General features: G+C 38.3%; 2 protein-coding genes across 2 annotated transcripts; one reads left to right on the forward strand and one right to left on the reverse strand.

Moving 5' to 3' along the window:
- Window positions 1–1992: 1992 nt before the first annotated feature.
- Window positions 1993–10625, forward strand: LOC112199568 (TMV resistance protein N). The gene is made up of 9 exons (XM_024340566.2): window positions 1993–2486; window positions 3081–4191; window positions 4614–4898; window positions 5131–6246; window positions 6338–7024; window positions 7125–7747; window positions 7905–8852; window positions 8932–10245; window positions 10338–10625. Exons 1-7 carry the CDS (start codon window positions 1993–1995, stop codon window positions 8770–8772), a joined length of 5184 nt encoding a protein of 1727 aa, XP_024196334.1. The 3' UTR covers window positions 8773–8852; window positions 8932–10245; window positions 10338–10625.
- A 1455-nt stretch (window positions 10626–12080) lies between these two features.
- Window positions 12081–15504, reverse strand: LOC112200384 (glucose-6-phosphate 1-dehydrogenase 2, chloroplastic). The gene is made up of 9 exons (XM_024341413.2): window positions 15062–15504; window positions 14595–14827; window positions 14411–14505; window positions 14137–14251; window positions 13716–13921; window positions 13359–13629; window positions 13050–13279; window positions 12744–12944; window positions 12081–12586 (listed from the first exon to the last, which is right to left on the reverse strand). Exons 1-9 carry the CDS (start codon window positions 15246–15248, stop codon window positions 12337–12339), a joined length of 1788 nt encoding a protein of 595 aa, XP_024197181.1. The 5' UTR covers window positions 15249–15504; the 3' UTR covers window positions 12081–12336.
- Between the last annotated feature and the right edge of the window lie 3602 nt (window positions 15505–19106).

Genomic DNA, 19106 nt, shown 5'->3' on the forward strand with positions numbered 1-19106 from the left:
ATTTTAAATCTTAAAAGATAAACTATGAGATTTGGGGATGTATGATTTCAGTTTCAATCTCATTTCAAATCTTAGAAGATAAACAATGAGATTTGGGGATGTATGAATTACCTTAACTGGTGGTGTACCAGTGGCCTTCTTTTGCTACTCCTTTTCTCTGAGAGACTGAATCGGAGAAAATCTCTGTTTCAAATCCAAGAGGCATAAGCAAAAGATGAAACTAAGAAATGAAACAGAAATGTAAAAGAAATTGGAGCTTACAATGGTTTGATAATAGAGCTAATTCAATCTGAACACCCGATCAGCATCAATCTCAACCATCTAATCATCTTCTGGATTTGACATCTCTTTTCAATCTCCTTCATCTGCAAACCCAGCATTGCATTCCTTTCTTTGAGCAACTTCTTTGTTCTCTCTTTGTCCAATCTTATCCACCGTTGAAATTGAATTTTCATTGCCTACCGTTGAGCTTGTGCAGAAATCTGGGTAGGGCATGATGGGGATGAACGAGCACGATTTTTGTTTTGCTGGGTACATTGTCTTCCAGGGCATTTTGGGGAAATTGGTTGGTTTAATCAGTCATAAATTAAAGAAAAAAAAATAATAATGCTGGGTATACTTGGAACTTTGCTGGGTACATTTAGAACTTTAGTGGGTATACTTAGACCCCACATGTAATGAGAGGAGTGATATCTAATTTGTAACAACTTAATGATCTGACCGCCTAATTTCTAACAGACTAGCTAAATTCAATTTTTAGTTATATATAACTATTTTTAAAACAAAAATAAACTCCAATAGACTAGCTATAGTCAAGTTAAATTTAGTTTTAACTAAAATGGCTAGCTATATTTTAGCTAGAAAATCTTACATAGCTAAAGCAAAAGTTATATATATATATTTTTTTTGTCCACATGTCAGTTTAGCTACTGCTGCTAGAGCAACATTGTTAAATTAATAACTATGTTTCACATCTTTAACTAAATTTAACTAAAAAGTAATTCATATCGTTGGAAATGCCGTAGAAAATTCCTGCCATTCTTAAAAAAAATGGATTGGACCTGGGTATCCTTGATTCACATGACAGGTGGAGAATCGCTGCAAAAGTTTGGGCCTTGACAAATGCTCAAACAGAGTCTGGCTGCACAAGTGTCAGTGATGTGAGTTTCCGGCTTTGCAACCGAGACAAGAATCGCAGCTTCCTCCAGTTGTTTCTCATAAAACCCTTTGGGAATGCGAAATGTTTCTTCTGACGATGAAGCCTCAAAACAGAGACCCTTTCCACCACAAACCTTCCCATCTGGAATTTGAGCCGACCCCAATTCCCATCTACAGTGAAGCGGTGAATTTCAATCCCAAACTGCACTGGTTCTTCAACTCACTGAAGAAACCCAAGAGGTAATTCGACTTTGATCACCACGACTGTTCTGGTTTCTCCAAAGGAATATCCAGCAGGCAAATCACTATCCAATTATGTACACTAGTAATTGGAGTTATGTTAATCCACAAACCCCAGAGAGCAGCAATGAAAATGTTTGTATTCTCCGGCCAGCCAAAACCCCCCCCTTTTTTTTTCTGGAAAATAATTTATCAAATCATTTGAGAATGTGATAGGTTGTATTTATGAACTAGAAAATTAGCTTCGGTTTTGTTGTAGCCTTAGATAATAAAGTTTGTTTCATCCAATGCATCACTTTGTCCAGTTCTGTTTCTCTCTACTAATCAGCATTGCCGCTTTCATTGTTTAAACATCACGCCATACTGCTGCTACTGTTTTTGGTCTTTTGTAATCCATAATAATCGTCGTGATTCTGCCAGCTTTACATCTTGGATTCTTTATATGTTCTATGTAGTTCATAGTCCTTGTTCTGTCCGCCATAATCCGGGAGCATATTTCCATGTAACTGAATACAAGCCTTGTATATCTAGTGCATATTACCTAGTATCTTGACAGAGCTGCCACAAATAGGGCGATTAACTGGTCTGTTTTCAATGGCAGCCCCAAGCTCCTCACGCTTACCTATTCCTTCGACCAATCAATGCAAATTTGATGTCTTCCTGAGTTTTAGAGGCAGTGACACTCGCAAAAATTTTACTGATCATTTATACACAGCTTTACATCAGAAAGGAATCCTCGCCTTCAAGGATGATGAAGAACTCCAAAGGGGGAGAGCCATTTCACCAGAACTCTTTAAAGCAATTGAAGAATCAAGAATCGCAGTTGTCATATTCTCAAGAAACTACGCTTCTTCCACCTGGTGTTTGGATGAACTTGCCAAGATTGTTGATTGCGCTAATAGCTCTGGACTTGTTGTGTTGCCAATCTTCTATGACCTGCGACCAACCGATGTACGACAGCAGACAGGAAATTTTGAGGCAGCGTTTGCTGGACATGAACTTTCCAAAGACAACAGGGAGAAGGTGAAAACATGGAGGCAAGCTTTGACTCAAGTAGCAAACCTCTCTGGATGGGATTTAAAAGACAGGTACTGTGTGTGTGTGTGTGTGTGTGTGTAAGAGTATAAGTTAGTTAAATATGAGTATGGCATGTGTGTGTGTGTGAGAGAGAGAGAGAGTATAAGTTAGTTAAATATGAGTATGGCATGTGTGTGTGTGTGTGTGTGTGTGTGAGTATAAGTTAGTTAAATATGAGTATGGCATGTGTGTGTGTGAGAGAGAGAGAGAGAGTATAAGTTAGTTAAATATGAGCATGGCATAGCTGGAATTATGCATCATAGATTTCGCGTTTCTTTCTTTCTTTGTTTTTGTATTGGTTTCACTGGCTCAAAAAAATTGTCAAAAAATATGCGCATAGGAAAATGACATGATGTTCTACTTATTTTTGTCAGAGAGCAAACAAAGGTTATCCAAGATTTAGTAGAATGGATTATCTTGTTGACTGATATTGTCTCATACTTTCAAAGTCATGCTGACTTTTATCTCCAAGACCTCTTTTTATTCATTTCTATATTTTCTTCAATAAAATTTTATTACTATTATTCTCTTTTTTCTTTCTTTTTGAAAAAGCAATTCTCTGAGAGTCATTTTTGTTTTTCCTGATGTGCTACACCTTTTTGTAGGCATGAGACAAAGGTCATTGAAGAAATCGTGGAACATATTTCTAGTCATCTGAATTTCACATTCCCAACCTGTCACTCCAAAAATATTGTTGGGATGCATCGTGTGAGGGAAATTGAATCAGACCTAGGTGTAGGCAAGTTGGATGAACTTCGTGTTATTGGCATTTGTGGTATGCCTGGAATTGGTAAGACAACCATTGCACAAGTTGTTTTTGAAAATATTCACCAGAAATTTGAAGCTAGCAGTTTCATTGCTAATGTTGGAGAGGACTATGAAAAGAAAGGTTTGTTCCATCTTCAGAAACAACTTTTTGATGACTTGTTGAAGACCAAAGTAACCACGGCGATTCTCAATAATGTGAGGCAGAGATTGCGTAACAAGAGGGTGCTTATCATTCTTGATGACGTGAAGGAGTTGGAACATATAGTGGACCTAGTTGGAGAGGGCTCTAGTGAAGAGTTCGGTGCAGGTAGTAGAATCATCATAACCACAAGAGATGAAAAGTTGTTGGAGAATTATGGGTCCAAAATACACAAGGTTGAAAAGCTTACTGAAAGTGAGTCTCTTCTCCTCTTCTGTCAGAAAGCCTTTAAGAAAGATCATCCTGTTGATGATTTTCTTGAGTTGTCTTACAGTTTTACAGATTACGCTAATGGCCTTCCTCTGGCTCTTGTAGTTTTGGGTTCATACCTATACCGAAGAAATGCGAAAGACTGGTCTGTTGAAAAGAAAAGATGGTCTGATGAACTGAAAAAATTAAGAGATAGCAACTTTTCTGGTCCAGAAAAAATATTCAATATTTTAAAACTATGTTTTTTTGGATTAGACATGGCAGCAAAGGAGATATTTTTGGACATTGCTTGTTTCTTCAAAGGAGAGAATGAAACTGATGTAAGAAGGATATTTGAAAGTTGTGGCTTCTATCCAGAGTGTTGTATACCAAGCCTTCTTGAGAAATCCCTGATAACTATTGTAGGAGGAAAATTGTGGATGCACGAGTTACTACAACAAACTGGCCAGCAAATAGTCCGTGAAGAATCCAAATGGTTAGGGGAACGCAGCAGGTTGTGGGATCATACAGATATTGTTCCTGTCCTTCAGAACAATAAGGTAATATTAGTTAAACTTTGTTACTTTTTGCATGGTTCTGAACTTCTGATTGATAATTAGTTTTCTTTTTTTGGTCTTGTTTCCTAATATATCATAAGGAGCTTTGATTTGAGATGTAATTAGTGACAATACCTGTACGCACGCATATACTACTTATTATAACTTGACGCTACCTCCATCATAAATTTTCATACATTTTCATTGATGGTTTGAATTTGTTGTCTACTGATATGGCACTGATGGGCAAACTAATCTTTCACATATTAAAAAAAAAAAAAAATGAATTTAAAAAATCTGAAAATGCAATGCATGCCTATCTTTAAAATCTAACATGTATTGTTTACAAAGATCTGTAGGTTTTATATTATTATTTTGATAAAAATTAATATGTTGAGTTATTATATTTGGCCTTTGGCCGTCAGGGGACAGAACTTGTTAAAGGTATTTTCCTCAGCTCACCTCAACAAGCCAGAGTGCACTTGAAGGCAGACCCTTTCTCAGAGATGCGCAACTTAAGACTGCTGAAGATTAAGAATGTGATATTGTCTGGATGCCTTGAGTTCACTCTTTCGGATCTGTTAAGCTTCTTCGAATGGCATGGATATCCTTTAAAATTTCTGCCCTCAAGTTTTAGACCGGATAAACTTGTTGAATTGCACTTGCCTCAAAGCCAAATAGAGCGACTATGGGAGGAAAATATCAAGCAGGTATGGACTTTTCACCTTCACCTCAGGCTTATTTCTTATACATTGATATAGATCTTATCTTGGGGCAAACCTTAGACTAATAGCGGGAAACCTCTGAGTGAAATAAAGAAAGTAAACAAGGGGATTTATGCCAAAGAACACCAAACAAGACTGATAATTTTCAAGTTTGCGAGAACGACAACTTTTCTTCCTTTTATGAGTTGTATGTTAATTTTCTTTAATTTGTTTACAGCCTCTGGAAATGTTGGTAATTGTAGACCTTAGTGACTGTGAATTCTTGACCAAGACCCTTGACTTCAGTCAAGTCCCGAAGCTGGAGAGGCTAATCCTTAAAGGTTGTAAAAGATTGTCTGATATTCACCCATCAATTGGAGATCTCAAAGGGCTCATTTCCTTGAATCTACAGGGTTGTGAATCTCTTACCACTCTTCCCCCCAGTATCAAGTTGGGATCTCTCATGACTTTCATACTTTCAGGATGTTCCAAACTGAAAAGGTTTCCGGAAATTGGAGAAAACATGAAAAATTTACTGGAACTTCATTTAGATGGGACAGCTATAGTAGAGCTACCAACATCAATTAAGCATTTGACTAGCCTCTCTCTGCTCAATTTAAAAGACTGCAAGCTCCTTCAGAGTCTTCCAGACGTAATTTGTACGTCTACATCACTCCAAACTCTCATCCTTCAAGGCTGCTCAAATTTATGCCAGTTGCCAGAAAACTTGGGGAGCTTAGAGTGTTTGAAGGTGCTTGACATAAGCAGAAGTGCTATAAGGCAGGTACCTCCCTCCATTCAATTTCTGAAAAATCTTACAGGACTATCTTGCGCCGGATGTCGAGATTTGCCTGCTGAACGCAGTTCATGGTGTTTGCCGACCTTCATTTCTTGCTTCTTGCCACCAGATTTAGCATCCAACAATTCCAGTGGTTTGCAGTTGCCTGCTTCATTCTCCGGTTTGTGCTCCTTAAGAAAATTAATTTTAAGCGATTGCAATCTGCTTGAAGGATCAATCCCTGATGACATTGGCTGCATATCCTCGTTGCAGTATCTGGATTTAAGTGGAAACAACTTTGAGACATTACCCCAAAGCATCTCTCAACTCTATCAGCTTGAAGACCTTCATTTAAATGATTGTAGAAACCTAAAATCATTGCCAACATCACTTCCTATAAGTATACGAGGTATATTTTCAGATAATTGTCCTCTCCTGGATGAAACATTTCAAGAAATAGTATGGACTTCAACTGCTTTGGGATTTAGCTTTATAAATTGCAAATACAACAAATTTTATCCCCTTCCGACAGCGGATCAGCACCTTAACCAGCAAAATATCCGAAGATTTTTAATGGTCTCTCTCTCTCACTAGACTTTCATTTTCTTATTTAGCCAGTCTCTCTTATATAATTCTGAACCTTTTCTCTCTCATGTTCTTTCTTCAGGAGCTATTTTCTCAGGGTGGTTGTTTTCAATTTTTTTTTGGGGCTGAAACTGATATTGCTTCATGGTTCTGTCGTCAAAGTACTAATTCGTCAATAAAAATTCCATTACCTCAAGACTTGGATGGGAAAAGTCAATGGATTGGTTTTGCTCTGTGGTTTCTTATTGAATCGGAGGTGCATGACAGTGTGGATTCAGAAGAAGATCCTCAATCCGAATATTTCAACAAGAGAAATTACAGTTGTGACATCTTCACAAATGATGAAGATCCTCCCCTAAAGTATCCACTCGCGGATCGCGATGGTCGTGAGACATATCAGCATTTGCTTTATATACCAGCAGATCATTTCGTGAAAAGGTTGAATAAATGCTTCATCGAGGCTAAAATCAACATCAAAAGAACAGGGGTGGAAGTGGTAGCATGTAGAGCGAGGCTATTGTACTCGGCAGACGTGCCAGAATTTGTCGGGACTCTGGTTCACCTTTGGAATCATGAACAAGTGGGGCATCTGGCAAATCCATCATCGAGCAAGTGCACTGATCAGTCAAAAGTTTATCCTTTTGCTTCAGAAACAAGTTTCTTGATTGAATTTGAACGCCAGATTTTCAGAAATTTAAGTTCAACCAGGATGGAAGGCCATGAAGTGAGAACAAGGGTAGAGGCATTGCTGCTTGAAGAAATATTTGAGGTACGTACGTCTCTCTCTGTCGACACACAAAATCACTCACTTAAATATAATTACTGATATGAGTACATACCAATATACCATGCATGTCTGTGTATTGCAGCTGGAATCGGCACGTAGCTATGATTATGGTTTCATTTTCTCTCTTAGAGCAATTTTACCGTGGTTTACTCATCAAAGCATCGGCAGTGTAGTCCTTTCACTAAACGACCAAAGCATTGGGGGAGTAGTAGGCATGTATCTTCCGCCACTTTTACATAGCGATAACGAATGGGTAGGGTTTTCCCTATTTGTGGCCTTCACTCTGCCTCCTCCAGGTGTTTTGGCTGTAAAGTATTCTTCCGTTAACTGTCGTTTGCTTACCTCCAGAGGAATAATGGGTCCGCAGCATAACCTAACATTAGAGTTCCCCGGTGAAGACAACTTTATGGGGTCAGAGCGAGTTCTTGTTATTCATATACCTCGAAAACATTTTCCAGAAGACCTCGGTGATCGCATTCAAGCTTCTTTTGAATCCCTCACTCCAGGTGTGGAGGTTCAAATGTCTGGGATTCGTCTAGTATACCGGCAAGATTTGAATGGCTTAATCCAAACTATTACTCACTGCACTATACGCAGTCCATTTGCTTACTTCGGACAAGATGACAAAACATTTATTTTGGAAGAAAATAAGATTGGCGTACATTTGACCATGGAGAAAAGTTTGCTTCAACAAGCAAAAGACAGGTACCATTAACTCTAACAATGATACTTCAAAACTTCAGACACATATTTTCTTTGTGGCCAATGTCATTGTCATACATGGAGTCTTTCTGCCTAATTAATGTATGCTAGCTAGCTGTATTTGTTTTCTTTTTCATATTGCCTTCTTGAATGATCGCAGGATGCTTCAAGATTGGCAAAATTCTTCAACAGGTTCAAAGGTAATCACTGATCAACAAATTGAGTTGATGATACTTTCTGAAACTCCAGTCAATCCACCTAAGAAAAAACATTCAGTGATCAAGTGGAAAAGAAACCTTGACCTTTTGCTTCAATTTTTCTTTAGGCTTCCTGTTGAACTATCGGTCACTGTATGTCTCAGTCGAAACATAATCTCTTGCTCAAAACGCTATTCTGGTATTTTCTATCAAAAGGAAATTCCGGAGTGGTTCACAGAACAACAATCATCTGAGACTCTGGTGTCCCCAGTACCTACAAATCTCAGAAAGGATAAGAGTTTCCTGGGATTTGTTGTGTGCGCGGTTTTTTCAGTTGAGCCGTCTCGAGCTGACGTCCTCAAATATTTGTATTCAGGACACCATCCCAGACTTGCTTGCAATTTTCATTTGAGCCCTGAAATACCGTGTAGCTTAGAGGTTGGCAGCTTGCCTGGGACCAGTCCCAAGAACAAATTTATGTGGTTATATCTTAGACGGTTTGTCTGGCTGCAGTACATACCGGGTCATTATTTTAAGGATCACTTGAATGAACTCCCTGAGTTAGGGGTTTCATTTACGAGTGATTCCCCAGCCTTGGCTGTAAAGCAATGCGGATTCCGCATCCTATATGACCAAGAGGTCCAAAAATACTGGAAAGCAACAGTGCAGTGCTTCACTTCCTTTTTTGACGACAATGAGGATCATATTCGCCAATTCATTGAAGATGAGAGACATTCTTTTAGCATTACAAGATCTTTTGGGGTTCTCGACAACAGGACCTTGATCGCTCTTTTGAAAACCATCTCCGAAGCAACATGCTTAAACAAATAGTCACAAGCTTTTTGAAGGGTTTTCAACAACAGGACTTTGATCCCTCCGCGAACATACTATTGTATAAGAATCAGCTCCAGGTAAAAAATAATAATAATTAGTCTTTGCTCTCTCTCTCTTTTTCTGGGACACCATGTTTGATGTGTCTCCTTTTTTCAGGACTTTGACCGATGCTCAATCTATAATTCTTGTTTCCCTCCAAACGAGATTGCAGAATGGTTCGAGCTTCAAAGCAATGGACCCTCAATAACAATCCTGATGCCACCAGATCTATCTAGAGATGCTAATTGGATAGGATTGGCATTCTGTGCATCCTTTGCAGCTCTGAAGAATTCAAGTGCCAACTTTGCCAATAATGTGGATCCAGGACTTCCTCACCACCTTACATGTCATTTGGAAAAGGATGATGGAGGTAGTCTGGAATCTCTCCATGACTATTGCACCACCAATGAAGAATTTCAATGGATGCATCTAGGAGGATTTATGTGGCTCTCCTATATACCACGAACATGGTTTTCAGATCAGCTGAATGAATGTGGTTGCCTGGAGGCTTCAATTGTAAGTGGTCATGGAGCATTTAATGTGGATAAGTGTGGGTTCCGGCTTGTATATCAGCAAGATGAAGAAGAGCTTAAGCAGACCTTAATGCTTTGCAAGACCGCTTTGTTGGATCTTTATGAGGAGAAGCAAGACCATGAGGCAGATGGAACTAGTAGAACACTGGCCGATAATCATGATGGAGAAACCAGTAGTGCAAATGGTATCAGGGATCAGGACTTTGACCGTGCCTTGACGTACAATTCTTGTTTCCCTCCAAGTGATATTGTAGAGTGGTTCGGGCATCATAGCAATGGCCCTTCGGTAAAAATCCCGCTACCATCAAATCTATACAAGGAGAATACTAATTGGGTAGGACTGGCTCTGTGCGCATACTTTTCAGTTCTTGACCCTTCGAATGCCAGCCTTGATCATTTGGATTCTGAAAAACTTGATCACCACCTTACATGTTATTTGGAAACTGATAGCGGTAGTACGGACTTTTTCCATTGCTACATCACCAAAAACAAAGAATTCAAATGGTTGCATCTAGGAGGATTCTTATGGGTATCCTACATACCACAAAGGTTATTGAGTTTGGGTCATCAGTCAAATGAGTGCATTAACCTGGAGGCTTCTATTGGAAGTGATCATCAAGGCTTGGGGGTGCTCAAGTGTGGGCTTCGTCTTCTATATCAACATGATGTGGAAGAGTTCAAGAAAACCATTATGCACTGCAAGACCTCCTTGTCTGAACATTACAATGGAGAAAATAAGCCTGATGTTGGGGGTGAGACCGAATCATCTAGTACTAGCAGCAAGTGTGTCATTGGGGGACCGCACAGTGGTATATTAGAAAGACCCCAAATTGATAAGGGTAAAGGAGTGCTGGTGTCTGGTTGGTAAATGTACTGCTGGGATATAAGTTACTACTAGGTGATTGTCTTGCTCAGACCTTGTTTACCTTCCTACTACTTTTGCTGATCAGTTTGCCCACTGATATAGTGTTTAAATGTTTCTTTTTCAAGGTTCCAATGTTGTGGACTTGCTGAAACGTGGAAAGAAATTTTGCTACTGCCAGAAGCATAGTAAACGAGCACCAGGCAGGGTCATGTTGCAGACGATTTTCTCATAAAAATGTGCATTTGATCAGTTTGAGGACTGTATTGCTTGAAAAATTAAAAATTTCACTGGTTTGTTCATGTACTCGGTGAGAAATCTGTTAGCTTATATCAAACTGCAGATAGTGACACACTATGAATCAAATTAAATTTGAATTCTTTTATCAATCCAATTGAATGCAATGATTTTTCTTCCAGAATCACTCTGTAAATCATGATTTGTTTTAATCATTTCTCTTGGTCACTTGTGTACATGTACTGATGAGTGGCTTTACAAGAATGAGTGAAATACATTCGGTGCTAACAGTGGGAAAGAAACACCGAGTTACTCTCTTATTCAACCTGCCTGGCCCTGCCACATAACTACAAGGATCGAAGGGATTGATCATGTTCACCAAAAAAATGACCCAAGAGTTTATCTTTTGCTCTTTCGGATTGTTCCTTTTAATCGTAATCAAAGAGGTTTTCTTGTGTCTCGTTTCTTTCCGAACTCACACATACGCCTCTTCTTTTTCGGGAGTAAGCAAGGCAGGTACAGCATAAGGACTCCGGCTCTCTCTAACGTGACCTCTTTGCCACTTCACTTCTTATTTAACTTCCTCACTTTGTTTGCTTTGCAACCCTACTTCTTTGACTTTTTAACCATTTTGTTCATGCTAAAGAAAACGTTTCAGTATTAGTTTGGTGAGGAATCTAACCTATGGTTAATTTTTCTGCTCACAAAGTCACAATCGTCAACAACCTGAGATCAAAAGATTAAAAAGCAATTTGAGTATGAAGTGTAGTTTCTAGGAGCCGGTTATCTCCTTTTTACTTCTGTTATCTGTACTGGTGGAATAATGAATTATTATTAATTTTTCTCATTCTCATTAGGCCAAGTATGTTCCCGTAATGAGGAGTGTTTACAATTAGTTAGAAGAGTGAAAATCATTTTCATTCCAGTTTTTCTATTGAGACTTCCAAATCTGCTCACTTGACCTCATTTTCTTTGAAATTAAATTATATTCCTTATTTTTCTCTAATAATGAAAATAATATGCAATATTTTTCTTATTCATTTCAACTTTCAGTTCCCAGATTTTCGTCACTTTTGTTTTTGATGAAAGCTTTTGAATATGCATCAAAAATAAGGGAAACTACATTCAAACTAGCTCGCCATGTTTTTTCTTTTTTTTTAGAAACTGGCTATATTTATACCACAACAAAATTATGCAGTCAGATGCATAATCGTAGCTGGACTCAAACTTTGCGAATCAAAATGCTAGTACATGCAATAAATTGGCTGAATAAGAAGCCAACAATTAAAAAAAATAATCTAAGCTCTCCACTTTAATTGTGCATACTTGTTCAAAAAGATATTGCTATTGAAAAGTAGAAAGAGTTAGTTGTACATACTCGTCTAAAAAGAAAAGTAGAGCTGTTAGTTACAAATTTAGAATTTGTGAAAAAGAATATAAAAAACAATGTGTTTCACAATTTTTTGGTTGGCCAATTGATCTACGTTTATCAGATTAATCAACGTAGTGAGGAAATTTTGGATGGAGAGTAATTGAGAGTTTTTTACATGCAAATTACATGAGGAAAGTCAATTTAGGAACATGAGAGATGTTTAAAAAGTATATCGGAGGTCTAAAGAGAATAGGAGGTCATATGAGCAAATATAGAGGTTCCAATAAAGAACTCTTTTCATTCACATAGGGGGAAAAAACGTGAATGTTAATGACAATAGAAACACTTGCACCCATCTAATTTAACCTTGTATATAAATAGATGTTAACAAAGAGCAGAATCAACGAAAACTGGGAGGATATTCCTACCTCTGACTGCTAGTCGATTTACTAGCACCAAATTCTATGTACCATGGACAAAGTTAACCGAGTGAAAATTTCAAACAATTCGATTCAAAGTCATTGATCCAGACCAACATCACCCCACCGGACTTTGTATCTTGCTGCAAGATAGTGTGCCCCAACAGGACCCCTACTTCCGTAAGGATAGTACTCTGGAATAATCTTTTTCTCTTCTATCTCTTTCAACAAAGGTGTGAAGAGTGCCCAAGCTGCATCTAGTTCATCGCTCCGGATGAACAGTCTCCTTTCCCCTTCAATAGCATCCAGCAGAAGTCTCTCGTATGCATCTGGAATCTCAGTTGAATATCTACAAAATATGGCAACCACTATCTTTAAGCATTTTATTGTTCATCCCAAGTCAAAAACAAAGGAAAAGTCATTAAGAATGACAAAAGCACTCATCACAATATTCAGCGAACGATTTTCATACTCTCAAAGCTCCAGAAAACCTATTTTTAAAGTACCTGGCTGCATAATGAAGATTCAAATTACTCCTGTCCAACCGCATTCCCAAACCAGGGACTTTGTTGTTGATCTTCAGAAAGATAGCTTCATCAGGCTGTACTCGGATTACAAGTTCATTTGTAGCACGATCAAGATCTGTTCCAATATTTCGATTATACAAATTTCCAGGAACATGCCGAAACTGTACCCTTATCTCAGCCCTGGCAAAAGAAGAAAAAATTATTTTATATATGTACATATAGATCAATCTGTGCAAACCAAAGCACAAAAAACAAGAACCAGGATCTCAACCTAATTGAACAGACCTCTTATTATGTAATGCTTTCCCAGCTTTCATTAGGAAAGGCACCCCATCCCATCTTGCATTGTCTATGAAGAGTGCAGCTGCTGCAAATGTTGGAGTCAAACTGTCTTTGGGTACAGTTTTGTCATCAGTGTAGGCCGGGTAAGTAATTCCTCCTCTGACATGGCTCTTGTATTGCCCTGTAACCACATTTTCAAGTTGCAATGGCCTCATGGAACGCAAAACTTTGACCTGGCATGGAGCAAGCAATTCAAAAATAGGAAAAAAGAGGAAAGTCATATTATACATAGCATTAAACCAGCCTCATTACCTTTTCATTTCTAATATCTTCTGCATCCAAACTGACAGGGGTTTCCATTGCAAAGAGCGCCAGTATTTGAAGCAAGTGATTCTGCATTATGTCTCTTATTATCCCATAATTATCAAAGTACCCTCCACGCCCTTCAGTGCCAAAATCTTCAGAGAATATTAACTGCACATTCCTTATGTACTGCCTTGACCACAAGGGTTCAAAAATAAGATTGGAAAAGCGAAGAACTGAAAGGTTTTCCACTAGCTCCTTGCCCAGATAGTGGTCTATCCTGTTAATTGAAGGAAAAAAAATTATTAGATTATGGCCCACACTAATTGCATGATCAAAACCAACCTGGTTTGGTTAAAAATTTACCTGAATATCTGATCCTCTTCTAGGTACTGCTTGAGGGCTTTGGTCAAAGCAGCAGATGATTCTGAATCTCGGCCAAATGGTTTCTCAACAATAACTCTAGTCCAGCCATTACCAGATGAAGCAGACAAGCTTGCACAGCGAACCGCATCTATGAATATGTTTGGAGGAATAGATAGATAGAACAGGCGGTTAGGAATTCTTCCAGCCTACACATGCAGTTCACTGTCAGTCTAAACAGAGTACAGTTAAGATGTGGAGAAATTTACTTGAATGCCATTGAAATGAGAAATAACAAAATGTAATCATGAGCAAGTCTGTCCCGATTAATGAATGTCCATGCAAAGTATAACAGCCTAGCCAACATTCTATCACTAAGCTCATCATAATGGCCAACCAATAAGCTCAGACACACCGAAATTACCTCATGTTCCTTTAGTTTTTTGTCCAGCTGAGCAAAGTGATCCTGTGAATCATACTGACCAGAGTGGTAGAAACATCTTTCAAGAAATTGGTCCATCTTTTCGCCACAGTTCTCCCTGAAGTTTCGAAAAACAATTTGTCATGTACCAACTAACTTAAACACATTCCATAACCAACAAGATAAAAAACAGTAATAGAATTGTAAGAACTTCCACACCGTACATAAGAAGCAAAGCAACCCCATTCCACAAAAGCAGGAATGAAGCAGTGCTCACCTCTGGTCAATTCTGCAAGTAAGCGTCTTGCTAACCATGGTTCTAAGCTCCGCATCAGTCATCTTACTCCGAGCATAACCACAAATAGTAAAGTGCTGCAACAAAGATCACACATTCATTTTTAACCGATTGATCTAAACCTGCAAATCAATAATAAACAGGAGAAGGAGAAAAATTCACACACTTTAGGGAGGCAACCCTCATAATAAAGTGCGAAAAGAGCCGGGAATATCTTCTTCTTTGCAAGGTCCCCAGATGCTCCAACCACAGTAATACTCACAGTAGACTCAGATTCTTCAAAACTAAACCCACTTGCGTCTTTACTTTCCTCCACGGACCCAGACGTAGCTGACAGCAACCCGTCTTTCAATTTCTTGAAAGCAGTTTCATTCTCAACAGGCTTCACTGCTGGAGCCACTGCCCACACAACCAACATAAGTCCAAATAAGACACACTAAATTCTAAAGCCACAAGCTTTCCAAGTCCAAATTCAACAACAGCTTAGTTTTACTAAAATCCCAAATGCTATAACACATCGAAGACCCAAACTTAAAGAAATAAAGACTGAAACTTTACATTCAAGTCAACACAGGCAATACAAACAAGACAAGCCCAGAAAACCAGTGCATTGAAAAGAGTGAATGAGCTAACCATCTTGCATGCTGACAACATTTTGCTGCGAAACGGATTGAGACTGCAGAGAAACCTTGGCGGAGACGAAACGTTGCGGACTCGGAGAAACGGCCACCCTCTGGAGGCTTCTGTGTACGGAAGAATACGACTCCGATAACGAGGAGGAGTAAGTACGGCAGCAATGGGTGGATGGAAGGGTCGCCATTTCTGGGTTCTGTGTGTTTTCTTGATTGAGAAATTCAGAGGCCAAATTGGAGTGGAGGAGTTTGGTCTTGTTGAGGTTGGCGAATAGGAGGAGATGTTAATAAGGAGGACTTGGGAAACATCGAGGGGTCGACGATGTTGTTGTGGTGAGGCCCTTGAGATCTCCGAAAGGCTGCTTGTTTGTCTCTGCCAGCAATCCTATGATGTGAAGAGACAGATGCCCATACAAGGACAAGTCGAATTTGATTCCTGATTCTAATTAGGTCTTAATCTCGTCATTAATTTATTTGATCCTTGGTATTAAGAACGTAGGCCGAAGAAGTTGGTAAGCAGATTTGGTTAGCCCAATGTTTCAGAGGTAATGGGCCGCCTTAATTCATTTCTATGGGATTATATATGTTTTTTTTTTTCTAGAGAATAGATAATTTCATTATTTATTCATGACTAGAAGACAAGTTACATCAATTGTTGTCTCATACTAAAAACATAGATGACACAAGTCGCCAAACAAATTGACCGATAACCCTAATTGCAAACAAAATAAGCTCACTTATTCGAGCCTAAAAATAAAAGGACTCAATTCCTCACAACCTAAATCTCCTTTATACTAATATAGTCGCCTAGAGTACAACTAGAGAAACTAATAATTAAGCAGACAAAGACCAAAATCCAATTGCAGGCAAAAAAATGAACTAGGTTGGGACAAAGCCCACTAGATCTACCAGAAAAGGCCTATAGATCTACCAGAAAATAAACTTTGCTAGACCAATCAGCAGCTCAATTATGGTCCAAAGGAACCTAGCCCAAGGTCGAAGCCCAACAAGGCCAACCCGACTCAAACCCATCTCCACCTCGTGCAACATGTATGCCCGAGCAACGGCCACGACCCCCGTTGCCTCCCTTCCAGGAAACACCACCTTCATCGTCGCTGCCATCTAAGCAAACGAGACTGACTAGATTCCCATAAGGCCCAAGCCAATCGGGTATGGGATACCCAACACACCCCGCCGACTACTGGATGCCAACGATGCCTCCCCAACCTCCAACCATCGTCCCCAGAATTTTGCCGCAACCATCTATGCCGCCAACGCGGATCGAAGAGGGATGAACGTCGGCCAACCAATGTCAGTTTCTTCCCCGTCTAAACACCCAAGAACCACCGCTAAACTCTGTAGACCACTACTCATCTGGCAGTGACGTTGGGTCACCGCCGGACGAGCACTCTTGAAACACTAGAGAAGAGGACAAGGGTAGAAGCTGCTGAGGCTAGAGAGAGAAGTAGGCTTTTTAATGTTTATCTCTTGATATATGTCAACTTAAGTGATGATTATGGGACTATATCTGTTGTAAACAAGAAAATTCGAAGTATGGCAATGGTAATCTCAAGGGAAGAAGGTAATTAGGATTGGAATGAAAATTATTCCATTAATATGACTTTTACTTCTTATGATGGATTGGAGCCAAAATCCCAAGGTCTGGTTTGGTCCGTGGAAAAGAAATTTGTTTCTTAGTCTTCTCCATGAACATGAAAAAATAAATTTGCCACTAATTTCCCTACCAATGTCTGGGAATGCCGTGAAAGTAACCGGAAAATGTATTTTATTTTCTTTTCCAATGTTTGATTTGTGCATAAATAGGAAAGTAAGTAACAATAATTTCCAATGGTATCTTTATTATCACAATATGAACAATTCAATATTCAAAAGTTTCTTTGATAAAGTTGGTAATAGCTAAAAGTAGTCTTTAGAGCAGGCAATTAATGTGCAACTAATGCAAGAAAAGTAGGAGAGAAAGTGAAACCCCATGGGCCGGGGGCGGAGCAGCCAAAACTGTAGGTTTATGGGGCCGAGATTTAAAGTACGAAAAAAATGTAACAATTTCAAATCGATTGACAACATTATGTATCAATTGAAATTGAACTTCTTGTTTATGCATAATTTTGAACTCTAAAGTTGTCTATCTGTTGTAAAATTTCATTTAAGATTATGTATCGACGCATGACTAAATATAAATGTATGTAGAACTAATAGTATATAAAGCAAATAAAATTCACAAAAGCTAGAATTGATTAAATTTTGATGATGAATATGGTGTTGGAATTTAGTTAGAATATTTCAAAATTAATACCTGCTATTTTTGAAACCTCCTTTGAACTGTTATTTGCAGCTAGTAATAGCCATTAATTCTTTTTGTGTCATTAACTCTCTTTGATTGTGATTGATATAAAGATTTCATCAGTTTTATTCATATACCATTCATTTGGTCAAATTAACTCTGCAATTATATTGGTTCATTTCTTATTTGATACCTTCCGTTTTGATTCTTCCTAATCAATGTCATATATTCATTTTTGTTACATAAGTTACAATGCTTAATTGCTATTAGCAAATTATTATTGCATTAATCATTTTTGTCCTTTATAATCTCTAGCTTTCCAAATAAATAAAAAAACAACAGAAATTCAATCTCCTTTGTTTCCTTTCCGAGCTCAAAGTATTTATGTGTTTCCTTTAATTTATCTATTCCACCAAGGAAAATTCTACAATGTGTTAACGTATGGCATGCATACAATTGCCTTAAAAGTGGTAAAATGAGTCCTCAAAATAGTAATATTAGTCCTCAGAGTAGTAACATGAGTCCTTAAAGTGGTAAATTTTCTTAGTTACCACATGAGTAGGGCTGTCAATGGGTCGTGTCGGGTTGGGTTCGTGTCGGGTCAAGGTATTTATCGTGTTACAAGATACAAACCCAAACCCAACCCATTTAATAATCGTGTCAAAAATTTAAACCCAAACCCAACCCATTTATTAAACGGGTTACCCGTTTCCAACCCGCTTAACCCATTTAATAAATAGGTTGTGTTGTGTTTGACAAAATGACTCATTTAAGGGTTAACAATGCGACCCATTTAACTAAAAAAATGCATAAATTGATTAAATTTGCTAAAAACTCCACAAGACGAAGAATATAAATAATTATATATAATTCATAAATAATTAAATCCAATAATTATAAAGAAAAATATTTCAAATTGTCTAATCTTATGATCAAATACTCCCAACGTCTAAAATTTCAGGATAAAATATAGCATAATCGGGTTATACGGGTTCACTTCGTGTTGGAGGGTTGACCCGTGGCCGACCCATTTATTAAATGGGTCATGGCGGGTTGACCCGTGGCTGACCCGCTTTTTAATCGTGCGGGTTCAACCCGCTTTATTTCGTGCGGGTTTCGAGTCGTGTTATCGGGTCGTGTCGGAATTGACAGCCCTACACATGAGTCCTCAAAATAGTAATATTAGTCCTCAAAGTGGTAACATGAGTTCTTAAAGTGGTAAATTTTCTTATTTTACCATATGAGTCCTGAAAATAGTAATATTGGTCCTCAAAGTGATAACATGAGTTCTTAGAGGGTAAAAATAGTTGATGTATGAGAAATGTTAACATACCATAACTTTACACATTCCACCAAAAGAAAGTTTCAAGCTATTCGATACGATCCGAGTATTGTGAGTGTACACCTACAAGGATTGAGGTTGTTGTACCCTGGAGGGTAGGGCGCCATAAACCTGCTACACCGAGACATTGTCTTCGAGGGGTGAAATCTACTCTTAAGGGCAGTGTTTACACGCCTCAACCTTAAACTCTTTTTAAAGTAATCATTGGGTGGCGGCTCGCAAATCTAAAAAATAAGTGTTGATCTTCTATTTTCAGCTTGTTATGGCATTAATGTGATTATATTTATTTATTAATAAAATATTGTATTTGTGGAATTTTGTAGGAAACGAAATCTGATGACAAAAATAACATCCATCGACCAAATTTCCAACATATGGCAGTCGAGAGAAGAGAATTGTATA

Source organism: Rosa chinensis, chromosome 4 (genome assembly GCF_002994745.2).
Source record: "Rosa chinensis cultivar Old Blush chromosome 4, RchiOBHm-V2, whole genome shotgun sequence".
Lineage (NCBI taxonomy): Eukaryota > Viridiplantae > Streptophyta > Magnoliopsida > Rosales > Rosaceae > Rosa > Rosa chinensis.

Bases quoted from the DNA above. Each gene is read 5' to 3' on its own strand.
- LOC112200384 (XM_024341413.2), bottom strand. From the start codon at position 15,248: ATGGCGACCCTTCCATCCACCCATTGCTGCCGTACTTACTCCTCCTCG. The intron at 14,506-14,594 runs GTGTGTGAATTT...TCTTTGTTGCAG, and splicing joins ATGAGGGTTGCCTCCCTAAA to CACTTTACTATTTGTGGTTA. The intron at 12,945-13,049 runs GTCTGTTCAATT...TTCTTTTGCCAG, and splicing joins AAAGCATTACATAATAAGAG to GGCTGAGATAAGGGTACAGT.
- LOC112199568 (XM_024340566.2), top strand. From the start codon at position 1,993: ATGGCAGCCCCAAGCTCCTCACGCTTACCTATTCCTTCGACCAATCAA. The intron at 4,192-4,613 runs GTAATATTAGTT...TTTGGCCGTCAG, and splicing joins CTGTCCTTCAGAACAATAAG to GGGACAGAACTTGTTAAAGG. The intron at 6,247-6,337 runs GTCTCTCTCTCT...TTCTTTCTTCAG, and splicing joins ATATCCGAAGATTTTTAATG to GAGCTATTTTCTCAGGGTGG.